The following is a 20,137-nucleotide window of genomic DNA, read 5'->3' as shown; positions in this document are numbered from 1 at the left end:
TCAACGTGAATTTTTTGTTGGCAAAATAATTCTTTATACTTGCTTATTGCGTATGCAAACTATTTTTCTAATACAATTATGAAACCTGACGAAAAACTTTTGTGATGTCAGGAATGATGTTCGCGTCGGTGGCATCGGCGTGTTGCCATGTGTACATAAACTGTATGCCCTTTCAAATACATTCAAACATAAATATAGTTTAAAAAACTAAAAAACACGCTCTTAAAGAACATCGAACTAAAAAGTTGAAAATATTTTTTTTTAAATAAGCTTAAAACAATAACGAATGAAAAATACTAGTATTATTATGGAAAAGCGACGGACCCTTGATGTACAAAAAATATGGCACAAAGTACGCACGCTTTTTTTACAATAATACTAGTATTTTTTGTTCGTTATTGTTTTAAGCTTATTAAAAAAATATTTTTAACTTTTTAGTTCGATGTTCTTTAAAAGCGTGTTTTTTAAAGTATATTTATTTTTCATTTTTCAGTTTCGTATGCTATGTTTAGTTTTTTTAAACTATATTAATTTTATCCAAACTTTAGGGTCAATCAGCCTTATATTGACCATTGATATTTTCCGATTCCGGAGAGGGAGCCTGAAAATCAGCTACCAAGCCCAAGGCAGCAGGTGCGCAAAGAAGGGTTACAAATAATGCAGCAGGCGCGCGTGTTAAAAAAAATACTTTTTTCAAACGAAGAAATACATGTAAAGTGAGTTCGAATTATATCAAGGAGGATACGTACATCGCCATCTGCCCGCGAATAGATCAAGCAATAATGTCAATAATTTTGTGAAATACAGAGTTACAAACAAACATACATACAAACAGGTGAAGTTAATAAAAGGGTGTTAATAAAGATACATCACAATCTAAAAACCACGCGGTGCGAATTTATATGGGTTTCATTTCCTATCTTAGCATGGCAATACTGGATTCGTTATGAAATTGTATCATTCCATTTTAATTTTGAGTCATATAATCGATACAATCGAAGCTGTGCATGCAATTTGATATTTCTGTGAAAAGATGTATTAGAGATATTATTGTATGGTTGACGTATTACAAAATCATCACCGTATCTACTCCAAAAAAGGTTTTTAAAAAATTGTGAAGACAATTTCAATGTAGTTAAAGTTGCAATAATTTATTGTAATATAATAAAGAAAAACGCTATTTATTTATTATTCAGTCTCTCACATTAGATAAAATATGAAACCACGAATTTCGTGGTGCTATCAAGAAAATACATTCTGCATTTGCGTATTTTACTACCATCCGATTAAGATTTGAAGAATCCTTTTTAAGTCATTAGTGCAGTTTATAAATACACTTACAAAGTCACTATAAGTAACTCATGACCGATCGTAAATTCATAAAGCAACTATGATCAAAAGTGACATCATGTTTGATAAGTAGGTAGGCAAATGCAATTGCAGGAGACGACTCTTCATTCAGCGCACTGTTGAATGAATTCATTTTGCTCCATAGGCTCATAGCACCAACTAGGAGAAAATATACCAGATTCAATATTGAAACAAGTTGAGAGTTATAATTGGGAAAATCCTTAATAAAGAATACGTGATTATATGAAATCCGACATCACCAGTTTATGAACGACGAATAAAAATGATGAATAACAACGTAGCCAACTTGTGACGTCTACAACTTCTGAGAAAACGTTTCGATATTTCATAAAGTCTATAGAACTTTAAGTAACATTTTGCAGTATACAGTGTGTCCAAGATAAGGATCCTAAGCATGGGAATCTCAGTACCTGTTGGAGATACAGCTTAGGTTAAATTAGGAAAAAGTTGTGTTCTTTAAAGCTTATTTACATGCCGTTTAGAAACTTGAAGAATTTTCATGGCCTGCTGAGATATTTGGGAAAAACGAGAATTTGACAATATCAATTTTATTTTTTTCTGACTTTATTTGAAAAGATATCAAAAAATGAATAACACTTTTTCATTGGCACTTTCAAGGTACTACACGATGGTATTTTTAGTTTTTATATCCAATGTTTCGTTTTCAAAAAACCATCATCAACTTTATTTTTTTAAATAGCCCGAAAAAAAAGTACACCCTGTATCTGATTCCATTTTCTATTACGAATTCAACGATGTAACACATGCCATTGTTTTCTTTTTAGTTTAAGGGAAAATTGCATTTTTTCTATTTTTAAAATGTATTTTTAAGTAGGTTAATAATGATTTTTTTAAAGTAATGAAAACAACAAAGAAATTAACGCATTTTTTATTTAATTCAAAGGAGGTGTTCAAACAGGTTTCCGTTATTTTCCAAACATAAGTATGATCTTCTAACTGTAGAACTTAAAACATCACGTAACATCTCTGGTGTAATACTGTTAAATGCGACAGCTACACATTCTCGTAACTGCTGTTCAGTTTCAAAAGAATGTTGGTAAACCCGGTTTTTAACAAAACTCCATATGAAGAAGTCCAGAGGAGTTAAGTCAGGGGATCGCGCTGGCCAAGACACTTCACTAAAGATTCCAATCCACCTTCTAGGAAATCGCTGCGAAAGATACTCTCGAACTTGTCTAGAATTATGTGCAGGAGCACCGTCTTGTTGAAACCAACAGTTATTGACCTGTGCCAGAGGTAAATTATCTAAACAGTCTTCTACATAGTTTTGCAATAAATGATGGTATCGTTCGGCGGTCAAAGAATTATAGTAAAAAAAACGGACCTAGTATTTTAGTTCCTAAAATTGCATACCACATATTAAACCCAAAACGTTCTTGATGTCTTGATATTTTCTTAACACGCGGATTTTGCTGAGCCCAGTAATGCGTATTGCGGCGGTTGAAGATACCATTATTAGTGACCATACTTTCGTCGGACCATATTATTTTTGAAGGGAAATTATAATCTTCTTCACACGCGCGTGTATACCATTCGCAAAAATTTCGGCGCCGTTCGAAATCCCCTGGTTTAAGTCCTTGGCAAATCCTAAATTTATAGGGGTGATATCTATTTTTACGCAAAATAAATTGAGCTGTGGATTTGGCTACTCCTACATTATTTTCGATTTGCCTAGTTGATATTTCAGGGTTCTCAACAACTGCTTGTAAAACATTATTTTGGGCTTCTTCTGAAGATTCCTTTTTTCGAGATAAAACAGGCTTCTTAAATGAACCATATTCTTTTAAATTTCGAGCCAGCTCTAAGAAAATGGACTTACATGGCTGCTTTCTTTCTGGATATGTATTAAGATACATTGCTGCTGTATTTACAGTATTTTTGTGGCACAAAATGTAGCACGTTAGCATGTCAAACTTTTCTTCATGGCTATAATGCTCACCTGGCATATTCGACGATAATAACACAATATTATCTTTTCAACAATAAACAATAATAACGACAACAGTAACAATAACTCTAAAAACAACAACTCGACAAACAGGCTAACAACAACGACAATTACTATTTTATCGTGTAATTAAATAATATTTGACAGGCTCGGTGACAGGTATTTACGTCAAAGCATTTGTTTGCAACGCCTACTTAAAGATTTTTTTTAAAATAGAAAAAATGTAATTTTCCTTTAAACTAAAAAGAAAACAATGGCATGTGATACATCGTTGAATTCGTAATAAAAAATGAAATCAGATACAGGGTGTACTTTTGTTTCGGGTCATATAAAAAAATAAAGTTGATGATGGTTTCTTGAAAACGAAACGTCGGATATAAAATCTAAAAATACCATCGTGTAGTACTTTAAAAGTGCTAATGAAAAAGTGTTATTCTTTTTTTGATATCTTTTCAAATAAAGTCAGAAAAAAATAAAATTGATATTGTCAAATTCTCGTTTTTCCCAAATATCTCAGCAGGCCATGAAAATTCTTCAAGTTTCTAAACGGCATGTAAATAAGCTTTAAAGAACACAACTTTTTCCTAATTTAAGCTAAGCTGTATCTCCAACAGGTACTGAGATTCCCATGCTTAGGATCCTTATCTTGGACACACTGTATAAATTTGTGTTTGAAGAAGCAAGTAAATGTGACTTTTCGTAATGAAAAAAAAGAGTTTTATTGGCATTCGCGTGAAAACAGCAATTAGGAAAATAATAGAAATAAATAAAGAACATACTTGGGAGGTTGTGGAAATTACATAAATGAAAAAAAGAAGAAATGAACGTTATATTGGATGGTTTGGTGAGAGATCGAAGAAAAAACTAAAACGTGAAAGGAAAATATATTGATATTAGAAATGAAATTTACTACTTCCTTATGACGTTAATGAGAATGATAATTATTCAGTAATGCATCACATGACTGATTCTTTAATGGAGGTGTAGCAAAACACAACTTAGGTACCACATAGATTCATTAGTACAAGCATGAACGGAAAAGTTCATAATTAATAATGGAAATAGAACAATAGACAACCATGTTGAAATATAAAACATGCACACGAAAATGTGCATTTTTCTCCCGAAAATGATTGAGTAACTTCATTTTCACTTGCCGTCATGAAAAGGAAAGACGTTAGGAACTATAGATAATATAAAATTGTGGTTCATTGAAGGCCTCAAAACTGAAAAAAAAACTGTTTGAATCATGTAGGATAACAGCAAAACGGCAGAAATTCTGGAAAATACTGCAAGAGAATGGATACAGGAACCGTCAATATCTGCATCAGAAACGAAAATTAACCATTTAAATTGGGAGAAGTTGAACAAACATCTGGATAGCCGTTATTTGTACAAAACCGGCAACTTCATAAACAAGCATCGGACAAGTGGTAACATTTATAAACTCATGAATCAATCCTCATCTGGGTGCGAGGGTATGAACCCCCTTTCAAGCAATCAAAATATTTTCTGGTTGTTGTTGCCCATCATTTTCGGAGATCATAATTGAACTATTTGAAATGTGGGCTATTATCGAATCAAAAACTGTCGGTGAAAATTTCCCTCCTTTATATCTAATAGTTTTACAAATTTATTTTAACGACATTAGGGTTAATCATTGATTAACAAATACATATTCTGATATCAGCCTAACAAAAATCATTCATTCGTTCCAATATAAAAATCAGGATACCAGAAGAAAAATTGAAAAGTTGTCTTATTATAGAAAAATAATGCTAACTCAAACAAACAACTTTCTTTCAACCAGTTCTTTGCCAAGTTAACTGGTACCCTTATTCCAATCTGTGCTGCAGATATATCTACAGGCCTACCAAAATAATAAAAAAGAAATAAATTTCAAGCACTGATAGAAAAAATTGACAATTCAGTTGAGAAAATTTGTTTACCAAGCTCAAGCAAAAAAGATGCCTCTAGCAAGAGGTGGGGTACTGTCAGTGGTCAATCATTCAATCAATATATGCTTTATTGTCGGAAGATTAGTATCTTATTGACAAAGTCTTGTAAAAAAATCAAATGAATGTAATGAAATATAAAAAATACAAAATACAATACATGACATAAAATATAAAAAATACAAACATAGCAATTTCACAAAGAAGACAGATGAGTTTAGGTGAACATTGAAAAATCAAGTTGAATTTATACGTTATCATGGTAGAATTCATGTATCGAATAGTAAGCTTTTTTGATCAAAAGATCTTTTACTGTACTTCGGAACTTTTTCATATCTGTGCTATTTTTAAGAATGGTAGGAAGGTGATTATACACTTTAATACTTTCATAAATCAGAGAATGCTAAGTCAAGGTGAATTTTGGAATAGGTAAGCAAAGCATATGGTTGTCTCTGGTGTTGTGACAATTTGTTCCGGGAGTGTACAAGCTAGTTTTATTTTTATGTTTCCAGGTGACAGTTAGCTTAGACTTTGTAAGATATCTCAAAGACCTCTTCTGTGGCTTAAATATCGTATTCTGTAACTGTAAATTACAATGGCCGCAGAAAGCTATTCCAAAGCGAATAATATGAGATTCGATCAGTGCAAAGTAAGCCATTCTAGCTGTAGTGTACCCTAGTTCATTTGATATCACTCTAATAGAATAACATCCACTAGATACTTTTTTACTCAGATGGTATACATGTTCTTTAAAATTTAATTTATTGTCTATGTGAAAGCCTAGAAATTTAGTGTGCTGTTTGTTTTCTATGTAGTAGTTATCCAAATCTAAATCGTCTAGTATCCATTTGAAATTAACTAGTTTTGTTTTGTTCAGGTTGAAGCACAAGGAGTTCGCGTTACTCCAGGCTTGAATTTGTTGAATACCTATTTTTATCATCTTTGATAGCTGATTAATTTTTTTATTACTCCATATAATAGTCAGCAAATACAGTAAATTGTCCTGCGATGTTAATGGTTATTAGGTCATTCAAGAATATTAAAAAACAACATTGGTCCTAAAACAGACCCCTGAGGTACTCCATGTTTTATGTCACTAAGATCAGACTGTCCATTTGATGTTTTCACCACCTGTCGACGTCCTGTCAAATATGAACCAAACCAGTTCAAATTTTTTCTTCTTATCCCATAATGGCTGAGCTTCCACAGCAGCGTCTTATGATCTACCTGATGAAACATTATCAATTCTGGTTCACCTGATTAATAAATCTTTCCATATTGGTCTATTTCCTCACCAACTTAAAACCTCTGTAATAATTCCATTATTTAAAGGAGGGGACCCCGAAGTTTCAGCCAACTACCGTCCAATTGCCATCATTCCCACTATTGCGAAAATAATAGAAAAATTAGTGAAACATAGACTCCTTAACTTTTTAGAAAAGCACAAAGTTATAAGTACTGCACAATTTGGATTCCAAAATAAAAGAAATACAACTGATGCAATTTTTCACACACTTTTTGAAATTTACACTGGAATCAATGGTGGCGAAGGGGTTGCGGCAGTGTTTTGTGATCTGTCTAAAGCATTTGATTGCGTTGATCATAAAATTCTGCTGCAAAAACTTCACTACTATGGTTTCAGGGGTCTTTCCTTCCAGTGGATTCCATCATACATATCAAAAAGAAAACAAATGGTCAAAACTACAGAATGCTCGGGTATGGAAAAAGTCAATTGCGGGGTTCCTCAGGGCTCCGTCCTCGGACCAATTCTATTCCTACTTTACATAAATGATTTAACATACATCAAAATCTCGGGCAAATTCACTCTATTTGCCGATGACATCTCTATTATTTGGCATAATAAAGACACTGATGTTTTAAAAATACAAGTTGAGAACGATTTAACAAAAGTCTTCATCTGGTGTGAATCGAATCGTCTCTCATTCAATATACAGAAAACCAATTTGATGACTTTCAAATGTAATTTTGTTGACTTAAATATTAACTCGAAGAATATTGGAAATATAGGTACTGTGAAAACACTGGGAATACTAATTGATGATAGACTAAAATTTGATAATCACTTGACTGTTCTTAAAAAAAAATTATCTTCTGGTTGCTATGCAGTTAGACTAATCTCTAAAGAATTAAGTTTTCCAACTGCTAAAATTGTATATTATTCATTATTTGAATCACACTTAAGATATGGCATTCCATTTTGGGGCAGTTGCTGTAATTTTCTGTTCAATAGCATATTCATTTTACAAAAACGTGCCATTAGATACATGTGTAAAGCTAAATTTAACGACCACTGTAAACCTCTATTTAAATCTCATAAAATTCTAACTGTAGTAGCATTGTATATTTTAGAAACGGTACTCATTGTAAAAAAACATTTGAATAAATTTGGTTCAAATTCTTCACATTACGTAACTCGGCAAAGTAATGACATCAAACTCCCACTGCCTACCACGTCTCTTGTATATGACTCTTTTATCTACAAAGGTGGCAAAATATATAATCACTTACCACTTGCAATAAAAACCATTGGATCCTTCTATAAATTCAAAAGAGCAGTAAAAAATCTATTATTAGACAGAGCCTATTACAGTCTGAATGAATACTTTAGTGAAATACTAGAATAATCCTTTTTTAATTTCCATATGTCGCATAGTGTTGCTCATCTTTTATTATGTATAGTTGTGTAGATTTATATAGTATTAAGTGTGACATGTTACCTTTTATTAACAAGTTTAATTGTTGTTGACATATTTTCTCTGGTATCAGTGCTATGTATATTTTATATTTTTTTTTTTTTAATTTTTCAACTTTGTAACCATGATGTTATTCATGAACAATAAAGTACTTTCTCTCTCTCTCTCTCTCTAACACAATCGAAAACTTTCGAGAAATCACAAAACACTGCTGCAACAACCTTGCCATCTTTTATGGTAGAGTATGCATTTTCTTAGAAAAGAGAAAATGGCATCTGTGGTATTTTTCGAACTTTGAAAACCGAACTGAAGGCTAGATAGCAGATAGCTAGATTCGGTAGGGATAAACACTGCCTAATCCTCATATCGAAGTATGGTAAAGTACAATTAAAAAAGAATGTTTTCAACAGAAGAAAATGTTCCTGGAGTAAAACTCAAATTTGCAACTGTAAAGGATAACAATGTTGCAACATTTTACAACATAACATTAAAACATTAGCTTGCATGCCGTAATTTGATAGTAATTGGAAAAAAAGTGAATTAATAGAGAGGTTAATATACAGACTCTAGTAAAAGAGTAGCGGTAGATTCAAACTGTAATAAAAGAAATTTAAAATAATTATGAATTTCAGGTTTATTTCCGAGTGAAATATGAATCAAATATAGATGTTAATGAAATAAATTTAATTAAATATAATAAATGAATATAATTCACGACTGAGGTTATATGTCTCTTTCTAATCAATGGAAATTAACTATGAAAAATTTACTATTCATTTCATGTTTAGAGCATACATATGAATATTTATTAATTTTTTGCACTGTTAAATCCACTCTCCTCGAAGCATGTATCCATTTCTTACATCTAATCTCATTAATATGAGGTTTTATAACCTCAGTTGTGGAATTGGCCGCGGTGGTAGTACGCCCGACTCACGATTGGAAGACAGTGGATTCGATTTCTGCCTCGACCAGTAATTTTCCTCGAAATAATTTATCTGGTTGAAACTGGGATGATTCTACAACCGTGTTAGGAATCACACGTTAAAAAATAAGACCTCGTTAGTCCTTAGCTCGCACAAGTTTTTCAACTTCTGAGAGTTGTCGTTCGTATAGGGGCGACAGTTGATTAACGGAAAAACAGAGGAAAAAGAGATTTTTTTAAACAGAAATGGTATAAAAAACACGTTTTCTTCCGGATTTCGATTATACGACGTACAATTCGCAAAACAGCAGTGCTTTGTTGGCATTATACTAGCACAATATAATGTTTTATATCAAATTTATATTTTAAATAATTAATTGATATTACGTAAATAACATTGTTTTACATGTTAATAGTTTATGTTTGTCCCTACTACTAGTGCTGCCTCTCGTGACACGTTCGCTGTACTATTCTCAGGAAAAAGGCTCATTTGAGGGGTCTTCCAGATCTCCGCCCTTATGTAATGGAATAACCACAGCTACTTTCAAACATGTGGGAAATATACCATACCTGAATGATTTATTAATGCATTCAACCAGAACATGTAATGCACTTAAAAGTAGATTTTCAAATATGTTTACAGACATTCCATCCATATCCGCCGAATTTTTATTTTTGATTCAATTTATCATCTCTATAAGCTCATGTACATCCGTATCTGTAAGAATAAAGTTTTCAACAAATTTACATTTTTAAGGTATTCCAAGGGGTCACAGCTAGCTTTTATGTTCTCTTTTAGTTTTTCACCAATAGAGCATTAGAAATCATTGAGATCTTCTGGAGATAGGTTAGTTTTAATGGGATTGGCCTTATTTTTACCCCTATTATCATTCACTAGAGCCCAGTTTTGTTTTAGCTGTTCTGATTCTCTCTGCATAATATGTATGTTAATTTCAGACGAAATTGAGAAAATTTTAATATTACTTTTCATTATTTCAGAAATCAAAATTTCAAGAAACCTGTCGAATCTTTACAACTTTATCTTTCAGTATTTCTTCTTCCCACTGTGGAAAACACCCTGGGTTATGTAAAATTACCCAGAATTTTTCATTAAGTATTGACCTATACTTATATATCAGCTCTTTGTACGATACTTCATTTTGAAATAATATAAACTTTCAGATCTCGACCAACATTTTCAAGGTACCAACATCGATATCTAAAATCCGAATCCAGTCATGGCATACTTAGAGACATCATCTCTAGAATCGTTAACTGGAAACAAAACACTGACAACGAAGTAAGGCATACTGTTAGCTTACTAACGAAAAAGAAATACAAACATTACGAAAAATTAAAAAAAAATTGAATTTTTTATATTCATAGAATTGAAATAAAAATAACATACATCATCAGATCAAAATTCGTAACATCCAGAAACAACTCCAACAACTTGTAAAGTCCAGTAAAAGCGGCCCCAAATAAAGTGGTGTTGATATCTGAATTTTAAAAGGCACAAATCACTTGATATGCTTCAACCCCTTTCAAAATTATGTGAATATAGAAAGAATAAGAATTGCTGAGTTTGAGAATTGGAAATGAAGCGGGGACAAGTAAAGATCATTTTCATATCATCTGTATGGTAGATGATTATCTCTGATAATCCAGACATATGTCAACACTGATGGTTTCATGTTTGCCTTGAAATTAAAACTTTTTTTTTCACTGTAAGGGTCCAAATCATGAGAATACCCAACCTGCATTGTAATTATCATCAGATTTCCGGATATGCAGTAACTCTTCGGCTTCTGAATCTACTATTATAAAATAATCATCGGTGTCGCGGCCTGCAGACATTCGTTAGTTGAAACATGCAGTAATTAGTGTTAAAAAAATAAAATAACTGGTTGTCCATTATTACTTGTTTTTATATCGATTTAATGATGATAATTGAACAGAATGAGCAAGTCGATTTCTTGTTGAAATCAATTTATTTTTCATGAATACACTGACCTGTTGATGAAATTGATAACACTATCCATAATAATAATCAAGCAATTTTCCCAAATAAAATTTTTATTCTAGAAGCGTATCACTAACACCGTAGCTTCATTGGTATTAACTACCAGCACTACCGATTACAATTATTGAATTATTGGCGAAACGCGTCTAGAATGAAAAATTCATTATTTATTTTGTTATTTGTTTCTGAATTTGGTTTTCATTAGAATGCCAATTTCCTATCATAGTGAATTGATACTTCGTGTAGTGGGTAAAATTTTCACGCAAATCCGACGATCAATAACACTTTATTTGGTTTTATTCAGACTTTCAGTTTCACTAAAATAAAATCAGATACCAACCATCCCTTACATGGTTGAAGTTTTGATATATGGGATGTTTCTTCCCCGCTTGGGGCTTTGTTCACGAGATGGAGTTGTTACTAGTTAACAATCTTCCTCTCAGACGAAGATTTCATACATGTAGCCGAGCCGTGGTGAAATTTATCGAGTCCCAGACACTTTGCTATCTGGGTAGGATCTTTCGTGATCTGACGAGAGGAAATACCTTGAAACCGCGGTCTGCAGGTGATCTACTTGAATAATTTCAGCATGGTCCTACTGCTGGATGAACGAGAAACATATACGAGACTAGTCTCGGTGTGGAATCTTGCATAAATGTCTGTCGGATATAATTTAATATCTAGCCTGGTATTATTTTTCATTTTATTAATTTATTTACGGACTTGCCATTATACAATGAACACATAAATAGTGTGATTGAAAAAATAAACAATTGAATAATAATTATACATATAATTAATAATAATAATAATCAGCAGTTTCTTCATAGTAGGACAATACGATTAACCTGATTTTTAAAAGAGTACAAGGATGAGTCAAACAAATCAATATAGCTGCTGTTCTTATTTGCAAACCTCAGCATCCTAGTGATGGTTTCATTTAGGCCATAGCTAGTAGAATGGTAAGGAACTTTAAACAACTCCGACACTCTGGTTCTTCTTGAATTTACATTGAAGTTAATCATTTGTGTTAGAAATGGACAGTTCATATCACCAATTATAACTTTATGAAGAAGTCTTACATCAATTTCAGCTCGGCGGTGCTCCAAAGTAGATAAATTCAAAAGAAGCAGAATGTCTGAGTACTCATAGTCGGACCTCAGATAACCGAGCTTAAATGCACATGATCTCAGAAAATTGTTTTGTACTTTCTCAATCATAGATATATCTGTCTGATATAGAGGACTCTATATCACGCAATTATTTTCCAAGATCGAGCGTACCAAGGAACAGTACAATATTTTAAAGGTATATATAGAAAATTTATCTGTAGATCGTTGAACAAATCCCAATAATTTGAGTCATTTAGATGTAATGTGATCAATATGACCTTTAAAGGTTACTTTGCTATCAAACAACACTCCCAAGTCCCGAACGCTGTTAGTCGACGTTAGATTAATGTTTTTGATTTTATATGCTCTTGAAAATGTTATTTAATAACATTTATTTATATTTGAATGAAGCACATTTTCATCACACATCACAGTTATTCAAATCTATCTGTAACAGTTCTGCATCATAAAAGTTATCTACAACCCTGTAAAGTTTGAGATCATCTGCAAACATTGAATAATAGCTGTGGGGTATGACATACGACACATCGTTTACAAAAAGAATGAAGAGTATTGAACCTATATGCGATCCTTGAGGGACACCAGACGTTACAGGAATTTGTGATGATATGGAACCAGCATATTTAACATATTGCATTCTATTATCCAAATAACTCTTTATCCATTTTGGCACGTTACCATTGATGCCTGATGCTAGGAGCTTAGCCATGAGATGATAATGATTTACCCTGTCAAAGGCTTTAGACGAATCAGTATAAATAGAGTCAATTTGGTGTTTTTCCTCTAGGTTATTCAAAAGAAAATGTTGATAAAGCAATAAATTCGTAGTGGTGGATCTACCAGATATAAAGCCATGTTGGTGTTCATTTATTATGTTTTTTATATCGGGACCAGCTGAGAGTTTTCCTCTGTGCATTTGTATTGCGGAATTTTGAAAAACCTTTTCGTCAGAATAGGTATTAGAAAAATAATTTGCGAAAAGATCAACAATACCATTGTTACTATTGCAAGTGATATACTCCAAATACATGGTTGATAGTAAGTTATATAATTTTCTTTTATTGTTTATATATTTCCAAAAGCTTCGAGAATCATTTGGAATAGCATTTTCGATTTTTTTAATTTAAGATTCATAGCAATGCTTCTGAAGTTCTTTACATCTAATTCGGAGGTCAGTAAATTGATGGTAGTGCTCAATGCACCCTGTACTTTTGTATCTTTTATGAGATTTTTTCTTTTCTATTAATTGTTTTCTCAGTTCAAAATTATACCATACGGGAAAGTTAGAGGTTTTAAATCTTTTTAATGGTACATACAAGTCAACAGCAGTGAAAATCACTTCGTATAGATTCTGAACAGCTTGATCGATATTAGGTGTACTTTAAAAAATACTATTCCAATCAATACTAGTGAAAAAATTATTCATTCCATAATAATCACCATTTTTAAAATCATAATAGTACTCTTCATATCTAAGTTGCGGTTAGGTATCAAATTTCAGGTGCAGGTAACTGCGGTGTGATGCGCACTGTTAGGAAACAGCAATCCAAATTTGTTCATATAACCGTTCATATAAAGATTTTTTAATGATGAAAAAACTAAATCTAGTGTAATATTTCTGCTATTAGCAATGGTGTTCAATTGATGAAGGTTGTAGTCAAAAGAGTGTTGTAACACAATAGCGGGAGAGTTATCTGGACAATTGACATTCAGACACAAATCATCGTTGAACCAAGTCGCATTTGGTATATTATAATCCCCAAATAGGATAATTTCACAATCTCTATAGTTTTCAAGAATATAGTCAATATCATACGTGTGCTGTTCATAAATATCATTTGATGATGATGGTGGTATATAGATTCATCCAATTATTACTTTACGATTTTTAATATTGAGAAAAATAAATAATTGTTCTAATTCATTCCTTGGCAAATTCATTGTTTTCACATTCAATTCAGATTTAACAGCAATCAAAATACCACCACCACGCTTCTTATTACTATCTGTATTATCCCTATCTAACCTAAAGATATTATAACCTTTCAAACCTAATTCCTCATTACAAAAATTTTTATTCAGCCAGGATTCCACAAGAATTACAATATTATATTCAGACCCTAGTATCGAATGCTGTAGTTCATTTAGTTCTGATAATATATAGAAATTGTTTCAATACTATTGGCTGATGATTTAATTACTGTTTTAAGTTTTTTGTTTCGGTCGGGGAAGTAGTTGTTTTTCGACAGAGGTTTACCACACCCTACTGTGTAGGTAGTTGGGAGAAATTAATATTTCGAGATTTATTTCGAAATATTTATTTCCTTATAAAATAACTAAATAACTAAAATAACAATTACTTTTGAACAACACTAGAGAAATAATGGGGTTTCAATCATAAAGATTCAATAGAGTTTCAGATATCAAGGGATTACAACGATGAAAAGCCATTTTGGGCATGCGTGATATTAGAAAAAAAAAAAAGATGGCGGTACGAGCTGTCTGGTCTACAAGATTTTCTAAAATAAGAGCGCTCTTGGACACAAAATACCGAATAAAGCAAAAGTATCTCCTGCTTTGAAAGTGAAACTGTATTTCATTTTGATTTATACATATACATTATGAATGTGTAGTTGAATAAGAGAAATAGGGTTTTGCCGCGAATATCTACATTATGCTACTTTCCAAGTTGGTTTTTAAATGGCTTGGAGTTTTGTGCTCAAATATATTGAGAATTTTGATTTCAGGAACTGAATAAAAGGCTCTGGGTATACGGCAGCAAACAATGCAAACAATTTTTTTTCATTACACAGTTTAATCGAAGAATGTAAACTTTCACGGTCAGAGATAACTGTAGGAAGGCTATTTTCTAGGTTTTCTGGCCGTGGTCCACAGGTTTTCATACCTGACGTTTCGTCTACTGCTGCGGTAGATATTTTCAAAGGCGAAGTGGTAACGGTCGCAATACCCGAGCTGGTGCTCTGGTACTGGTTCCTAACTACACAGTAGTTAATGCGTTGGATACAACGCATTAACTACTGTGAAAATCTACTGTGATAACTACTAGAAAATCAGGTCGAATGAGTTCCTTAGAACGCGCTCGCAGGTTTTTGAATTCCAGATAGTCGATTTGGTTTTTGTATATTTTAAATTTTTTGTGTACTCGGTTTTTTTTTCAATGATTTGAATAGTTTCACGTTTGAAATATATGGGAAACCCAGTTTTTGTTCTTGTTACGGGGACATGTTTGTCAATAAGATCATAGATTGTCGAGTAGAACTCATTTTATTTAAATGCCGTATCTAATTCGTGATTCTACATGGGCATGGAAATAACTCAATATTTGTTCACTGATTAAAATCATTTTGAGATTTCTCATCAAATATATAATAGATGATAATTTTGAGGTGAGTTGACTACAATGTCCTTTTCAGTTCAGACAGTGGTCTAATGTAAGCGCTAAAAATTTACATTCACTGACATTAGAGAGTACGCTGTTGTTGGCATTTATTTCAATGTTAGAACAAGTTTTTGTCGATGGTAAAAACGAATTGAAAAGTTTTTTCCTGAATTGAAATACAGATAATTGTAATTACACCATGAGACTGAATTATTTAGTGTCCGATTACACTCACCCTCCAAGTAAATATCACATTCATTAGATACCAATAATGAAGTATCATCCGCATACATAATGCATGTTTTATCAGCGACTGCGGATTTCATATCATTACAATTCAATATAAATGATAATGATTCCAAAACAGACCCTTGAGGAACCCCAATTTTAAAATTTTGAGTAACTGAGACAAACTGTCATCTGTTTTTGGTAAAAGACTCAATCCAGTCAAATGCCCCAATGAGATATCCCAATAGGGCATTTGCCGTTTTCGATGGTTTCAAAATTTATGCATAGAATGCTGTGATGGCAGTTATGGTGTATTTTCTAGATCGGAAGCCGTGTTGAGTAGAAGAAATAATTTTATAAGTTTCAACAAAATCTATGACTCTTGCAAAAATGCATACTCGAAAATTTTTGAGAAACCAGAGGGCACAGTGATAGGCCTATAATTTTCTAAAAGATGAGCGTCAGATTTCTTATGAACAGGTACAACTTTACCAATTTTCATTTTCACTCCGGATATAAAGGACATATTAACTAAGTAAGTGAGTGGATAAGAACCAACATTCAACAAGCTTTTACTGCATTTGCATTGGATTTACAGATAACATAAACCCACCATTCAATTTGTTTGTTCAAAATTCACATTTTTACACAAAATGATTTTTTCGGTAGAATACGTACTTTTTCAGATATTTGTGAAAATCCGTCTGAAAATTAAGGACTATTGGTTGAAAAATGTACACCCACTCGCTAATATATTGCTAATATTCTGGGATTTATTTTCAATAATACATTTTTCTCCCCGAGGAAGGGAGTGAAAAAGTAAAAGCAACTTCCGGTACAGGGTCAACTTTAGAGTCAATTTTGGTGCAGATTGGTGTTGTTTAGAAAAATATCGCCGTTTTGTACCTTCAAGGATTGGGCAATATTCAAATTCAACTTTACTTATGCATGGGATCTCGTAAGCGGCAAGAGATAGAGATTATAGCTTGAATTGTAGTAAATTTTTCTATTTTCGGATACTATTGGAACAAAATCCATTTTTGGGATCTAGGACTTCTTTTTTACTTATTATTAGTCAGTGATCTATGCTTGAAGATTGGCAGTAAACAAATCTAAAGAAATGAACTTCAAACCCAGTCTCGGATATACCTACACAGTAGGTTGAATGGACTGACGCCTATCAGAAAACAACTACTCCACTGGCTAATACCACGAAGGGCGTTGGATTATATCCGTCAAGCGTCAGTGCAGGAATCTTAACAGAAAATTTTCTGCATATGTAAATGGCAAATGAAAGAGTCGACCTTCGATTTTGGAACGAGCACACTTGCAGACCGGTTTTGGACTCATTAGCCACTCGTTAGTGCAAGATAGTGGCCATCATCGACTGAAAGTCAATGATATTCCATTATTGAAAATCGGAATTCTTTCAGAGTATTTTATTCCTCATCCTAAGTTGGAGCGAACAAGAAAATGTCACTCCATCTAATGGACGAGGTACTAACCAACTGCATATCCAAAACTTGTCTGATTTCTCTAAAAAACTTTCTTATTAGTCAGTGGGCTATGCTTGAAGACTGGCAGTACACAAATCTAAAGAAATGAACTTTGAACGTTCAAGTTAGTCTCGGATATACCTACACAGTAGGTTGAATAGACTGACGCCTATCAGAAAACAATTACTCCCCTGGCTAATACCAAGAAGGGCCATGGATCATATCCGACAGGCGTCAGTGCAGGAGCAGGGCAAATTTCAGATATGCAGTTGGTTAGCACCTCGTCCACTAGATGGTGACATTTTGTTGTTCGCTCCAACTTAGGAAGAGGAATGAAATACTTTGAAAGAATTCCGATTTTCAATTATGGAATATCATTGACTTTAGGTCGATGACGACCACTATCTTGTACTGACGAGTGCCTAATGAGCCCGAAACCGGTCTGCAAGTGTGCCCGCTCCAAAATTGAAGGTCGACTCTTTCAGTTGTATGGTCAATTGCATAATATGCAGGAAATTTTCTGTGAAGATTTCTGCACTGACGCTTGTCGGATATAATCCAACGCCCTTCGTGGTATTAGCCAGGGGAGTATTTGTTTTCTGATAGGCGTCAGTCCATTCAATCTACTGTGTAGGTATATCCAAGACTGGGTTGAACGTTTAAAGTTCATTTCTGTATATTTGTTTTTTTTAGGTTTACTGCAGAGTGGCCCTCAAAACTATTTGATTTTTCTCACTAAATGGGAATAGATGAAATAAATGAATAGGTTATTCGAAAACAAAAAGTTCAAATGGTGAATGTTACAGTTCATCGGGTTATTTAGTTTGAACAAACCATATTTTGAAATATTTGTTTCTGTTAGACGACATTATTACATACTGAAATTACTCACGTTTGTGCTGAGTTGCGATGTAAGAGTATGAACTTTTTCTTGAGCTTCGTTCAATTCCCTCCTGAGTTTTCGGATTTCATGTGCCTGTTTTTCTTCTGCAGAAGAATAAAGACTAGACGCCGTTGAAACCAAGCTTATGGAAGATCCATGTACTGAAAAATTGAAAATAAATTATAATTGGATCTGATATAGAAGGTCAGTTTGGAACTATATATGTATACGCATATTCACTCAATATATCGACACTGCTGATATGAAAGAAAATAGGTCAGTTGCACAGATTGTTGCATAGCAAACATATTTTTCAAATGGAACAACCATTTTATTTTACTATCAGTTTGATGATTTCACGCCAAGTTATTGATTTTTGAATAAAAATACCGAGAATTTTTTTCAGAGATCAGAGTTTCGTCTCGTGAAGTATCACATAGAACATCGAAGTAGCGTGTTTGAAACTCCTGTATCAGTTTGATTTCACATTCTACATGAAATTATCTATCTAAAGATATCAACATATTATATGTTATTGTTCGTAACAGTTCTACGATTATCTTTCAAAAGTATCTTCACGAAATTGAAGAAATACCTTTGTCGTTGCGACTTTTGATGACATATATTTTTAATAATATTATCCGTATTCTGTATTGAAGAGCCAACAAGGCAAGTGTCTTACGGTAAAACATCAAGATGTCTACCAGTGAGGATGACAGTGTTCCCTGTAAGTGAAATTCGCTTCTTTCATCAATTATATTGTTTAGGACTCCTGATTCAATTCCATTACTAAATGTTTGGAATACAAACGGAATAGAAAGAATGTTTTTCGTATAGTTCAGCGTTCATATAAAAGTTTTTCTATCGAAAGTATTTTTCTTTCATATAATTCAATGTTTATATGAAAATAGCTGTTTCGAGAGGGTTTTTTTCTTCCAGTTTGAGCCTGAAATTTACATGCATGACCTACACATTTTTGTATAAACTTAATTTTTGAAATTGATTCCTTCCTTTCTTTCTTTGGAAGATTCCCACATTGTTTGTATCAAGATGGAGAAGTAGAAAGCCAAAACTTTTCTTTTCCAACACAAAGAATCAATTTGCTATCAATAAAAAATATTTTCTGTAAAGATTCCCTGACCATAACTTTATTATGCTTTTGACAATATTCAGAAGGATATTGAGTCGAAGTTTTTTGCTACTCACAAAACGAAAGCATTTTGAATGTAATTATTCAGTGAAACATTCAATTCCTAAGTTCAACAGTTTCGTTTTTTTACTACTCCGAACTATCAATACTGGACTTTATCTCTATAACAAACCAACAAAAACTTACTATCATCATTTTTAGGTATGCTATGCCTAGGGGTACTTGAATGGGTTGGAGAAAGTGGAAACGTTCGGGCGGTTCCTGGTGCGGGACTCGTAGGCTGGGACCAGTGACTCAGACTTCCTATAGGAAGGCAATAGTAAGGTTCTGCTTCAGGTTCATTATTTCTATGTAACATGGAGGGATACAATTTCTCTGATTTGGTTGATCTGAAACAGAAGCGCAAAAGTTCACAATGAATGAAATTTTATTAGTGGCGGTGCTTTATTGCAAATATGGTTTTCCAAATATCCTATCGGAAAACTAGCCGAATTTGAAAAATACTTATTTAAATACTCAAATAGAAAACACATCATTTCAATATTTTCATTTTGTCTACTACTAGTTCGGATACAGTGAACTAATGGCAGTATTTTTCAAAAATATTTGTAACAAAGCTCATCCTGGCGGGTTTCAAGAGTGATGCATTCGAAAATAAATCTTACTGCAATAAATAAAAAATTGTGCGATGAATAATTGAGAATAATAAAAAGCTAGAATGGAGGTAAATTGGAAACGCTCCAGAATATTCGACCTGGTTATTTAATGTTTTGCCGAGGGCGTCTAAAGATTGGATTGGTCATTTTTTTAAGGACAAAACATAAGCAATACAGAAAAATCTTCAAGACGCTCTAAAAGCGGTGCATCTGTGGAAGTAGTGATTCTCATGG

General features: G+C 32.9%; 1 protein-coding gene across 3 annotated transcripts in view; it reads right to left on the bottom strand.

Moving 5' to 3' along the window:
- sick (sickie) overlaps positions 1 to 20,137 on the bottom strand; it is a 678,280-nt gene that overhangs the window by 65,488 nt on the left and 592,655 nt on the right. For all 3 annotated transcript variants that reach the window (XM_074173106.1, XM_074173104.1, XM_074173105.1), the window contains 2 exons: positions 19,434 to 19,636; positions 18,107 to 18,258 (listed from right to left, as the gene is read on the bottom strand). In XM_074173106.1, coding sequence (XP_074029207.1) covers positions 18,107 to 18,258; positions 19,434 to 19,636 — 355 coding nt within the window. The remainder of the gene's footprint in view (positions 1 to 18,106; positions 18,259 to 19,433; positions 19,637 to 20,137) is intronic.

Source organism: Leptinotarsa decemlineata, unplaced genomic scaffold (genome assembly GCF_025532065.1).
Source record: "Leptinotarsa decemlineata unplaced genomic scaffold, Ldec_3_MD MMD2_tig00000199_RagTag_RagTag, whole genome shotgun sequence".
In the NCBI taxonomy this organism is placed as follows: Eukaryota; Metazoa; Arthropoda; class Insecta; order Coleoptera; family Chrysomelidae; genus Leptinotarsa; species Leptinotarsa decemlineata.
Note: the sequence above shows the minus strand (reverse complement) of the source record. Positions and strands in the feature narration are given on the sequence as shown.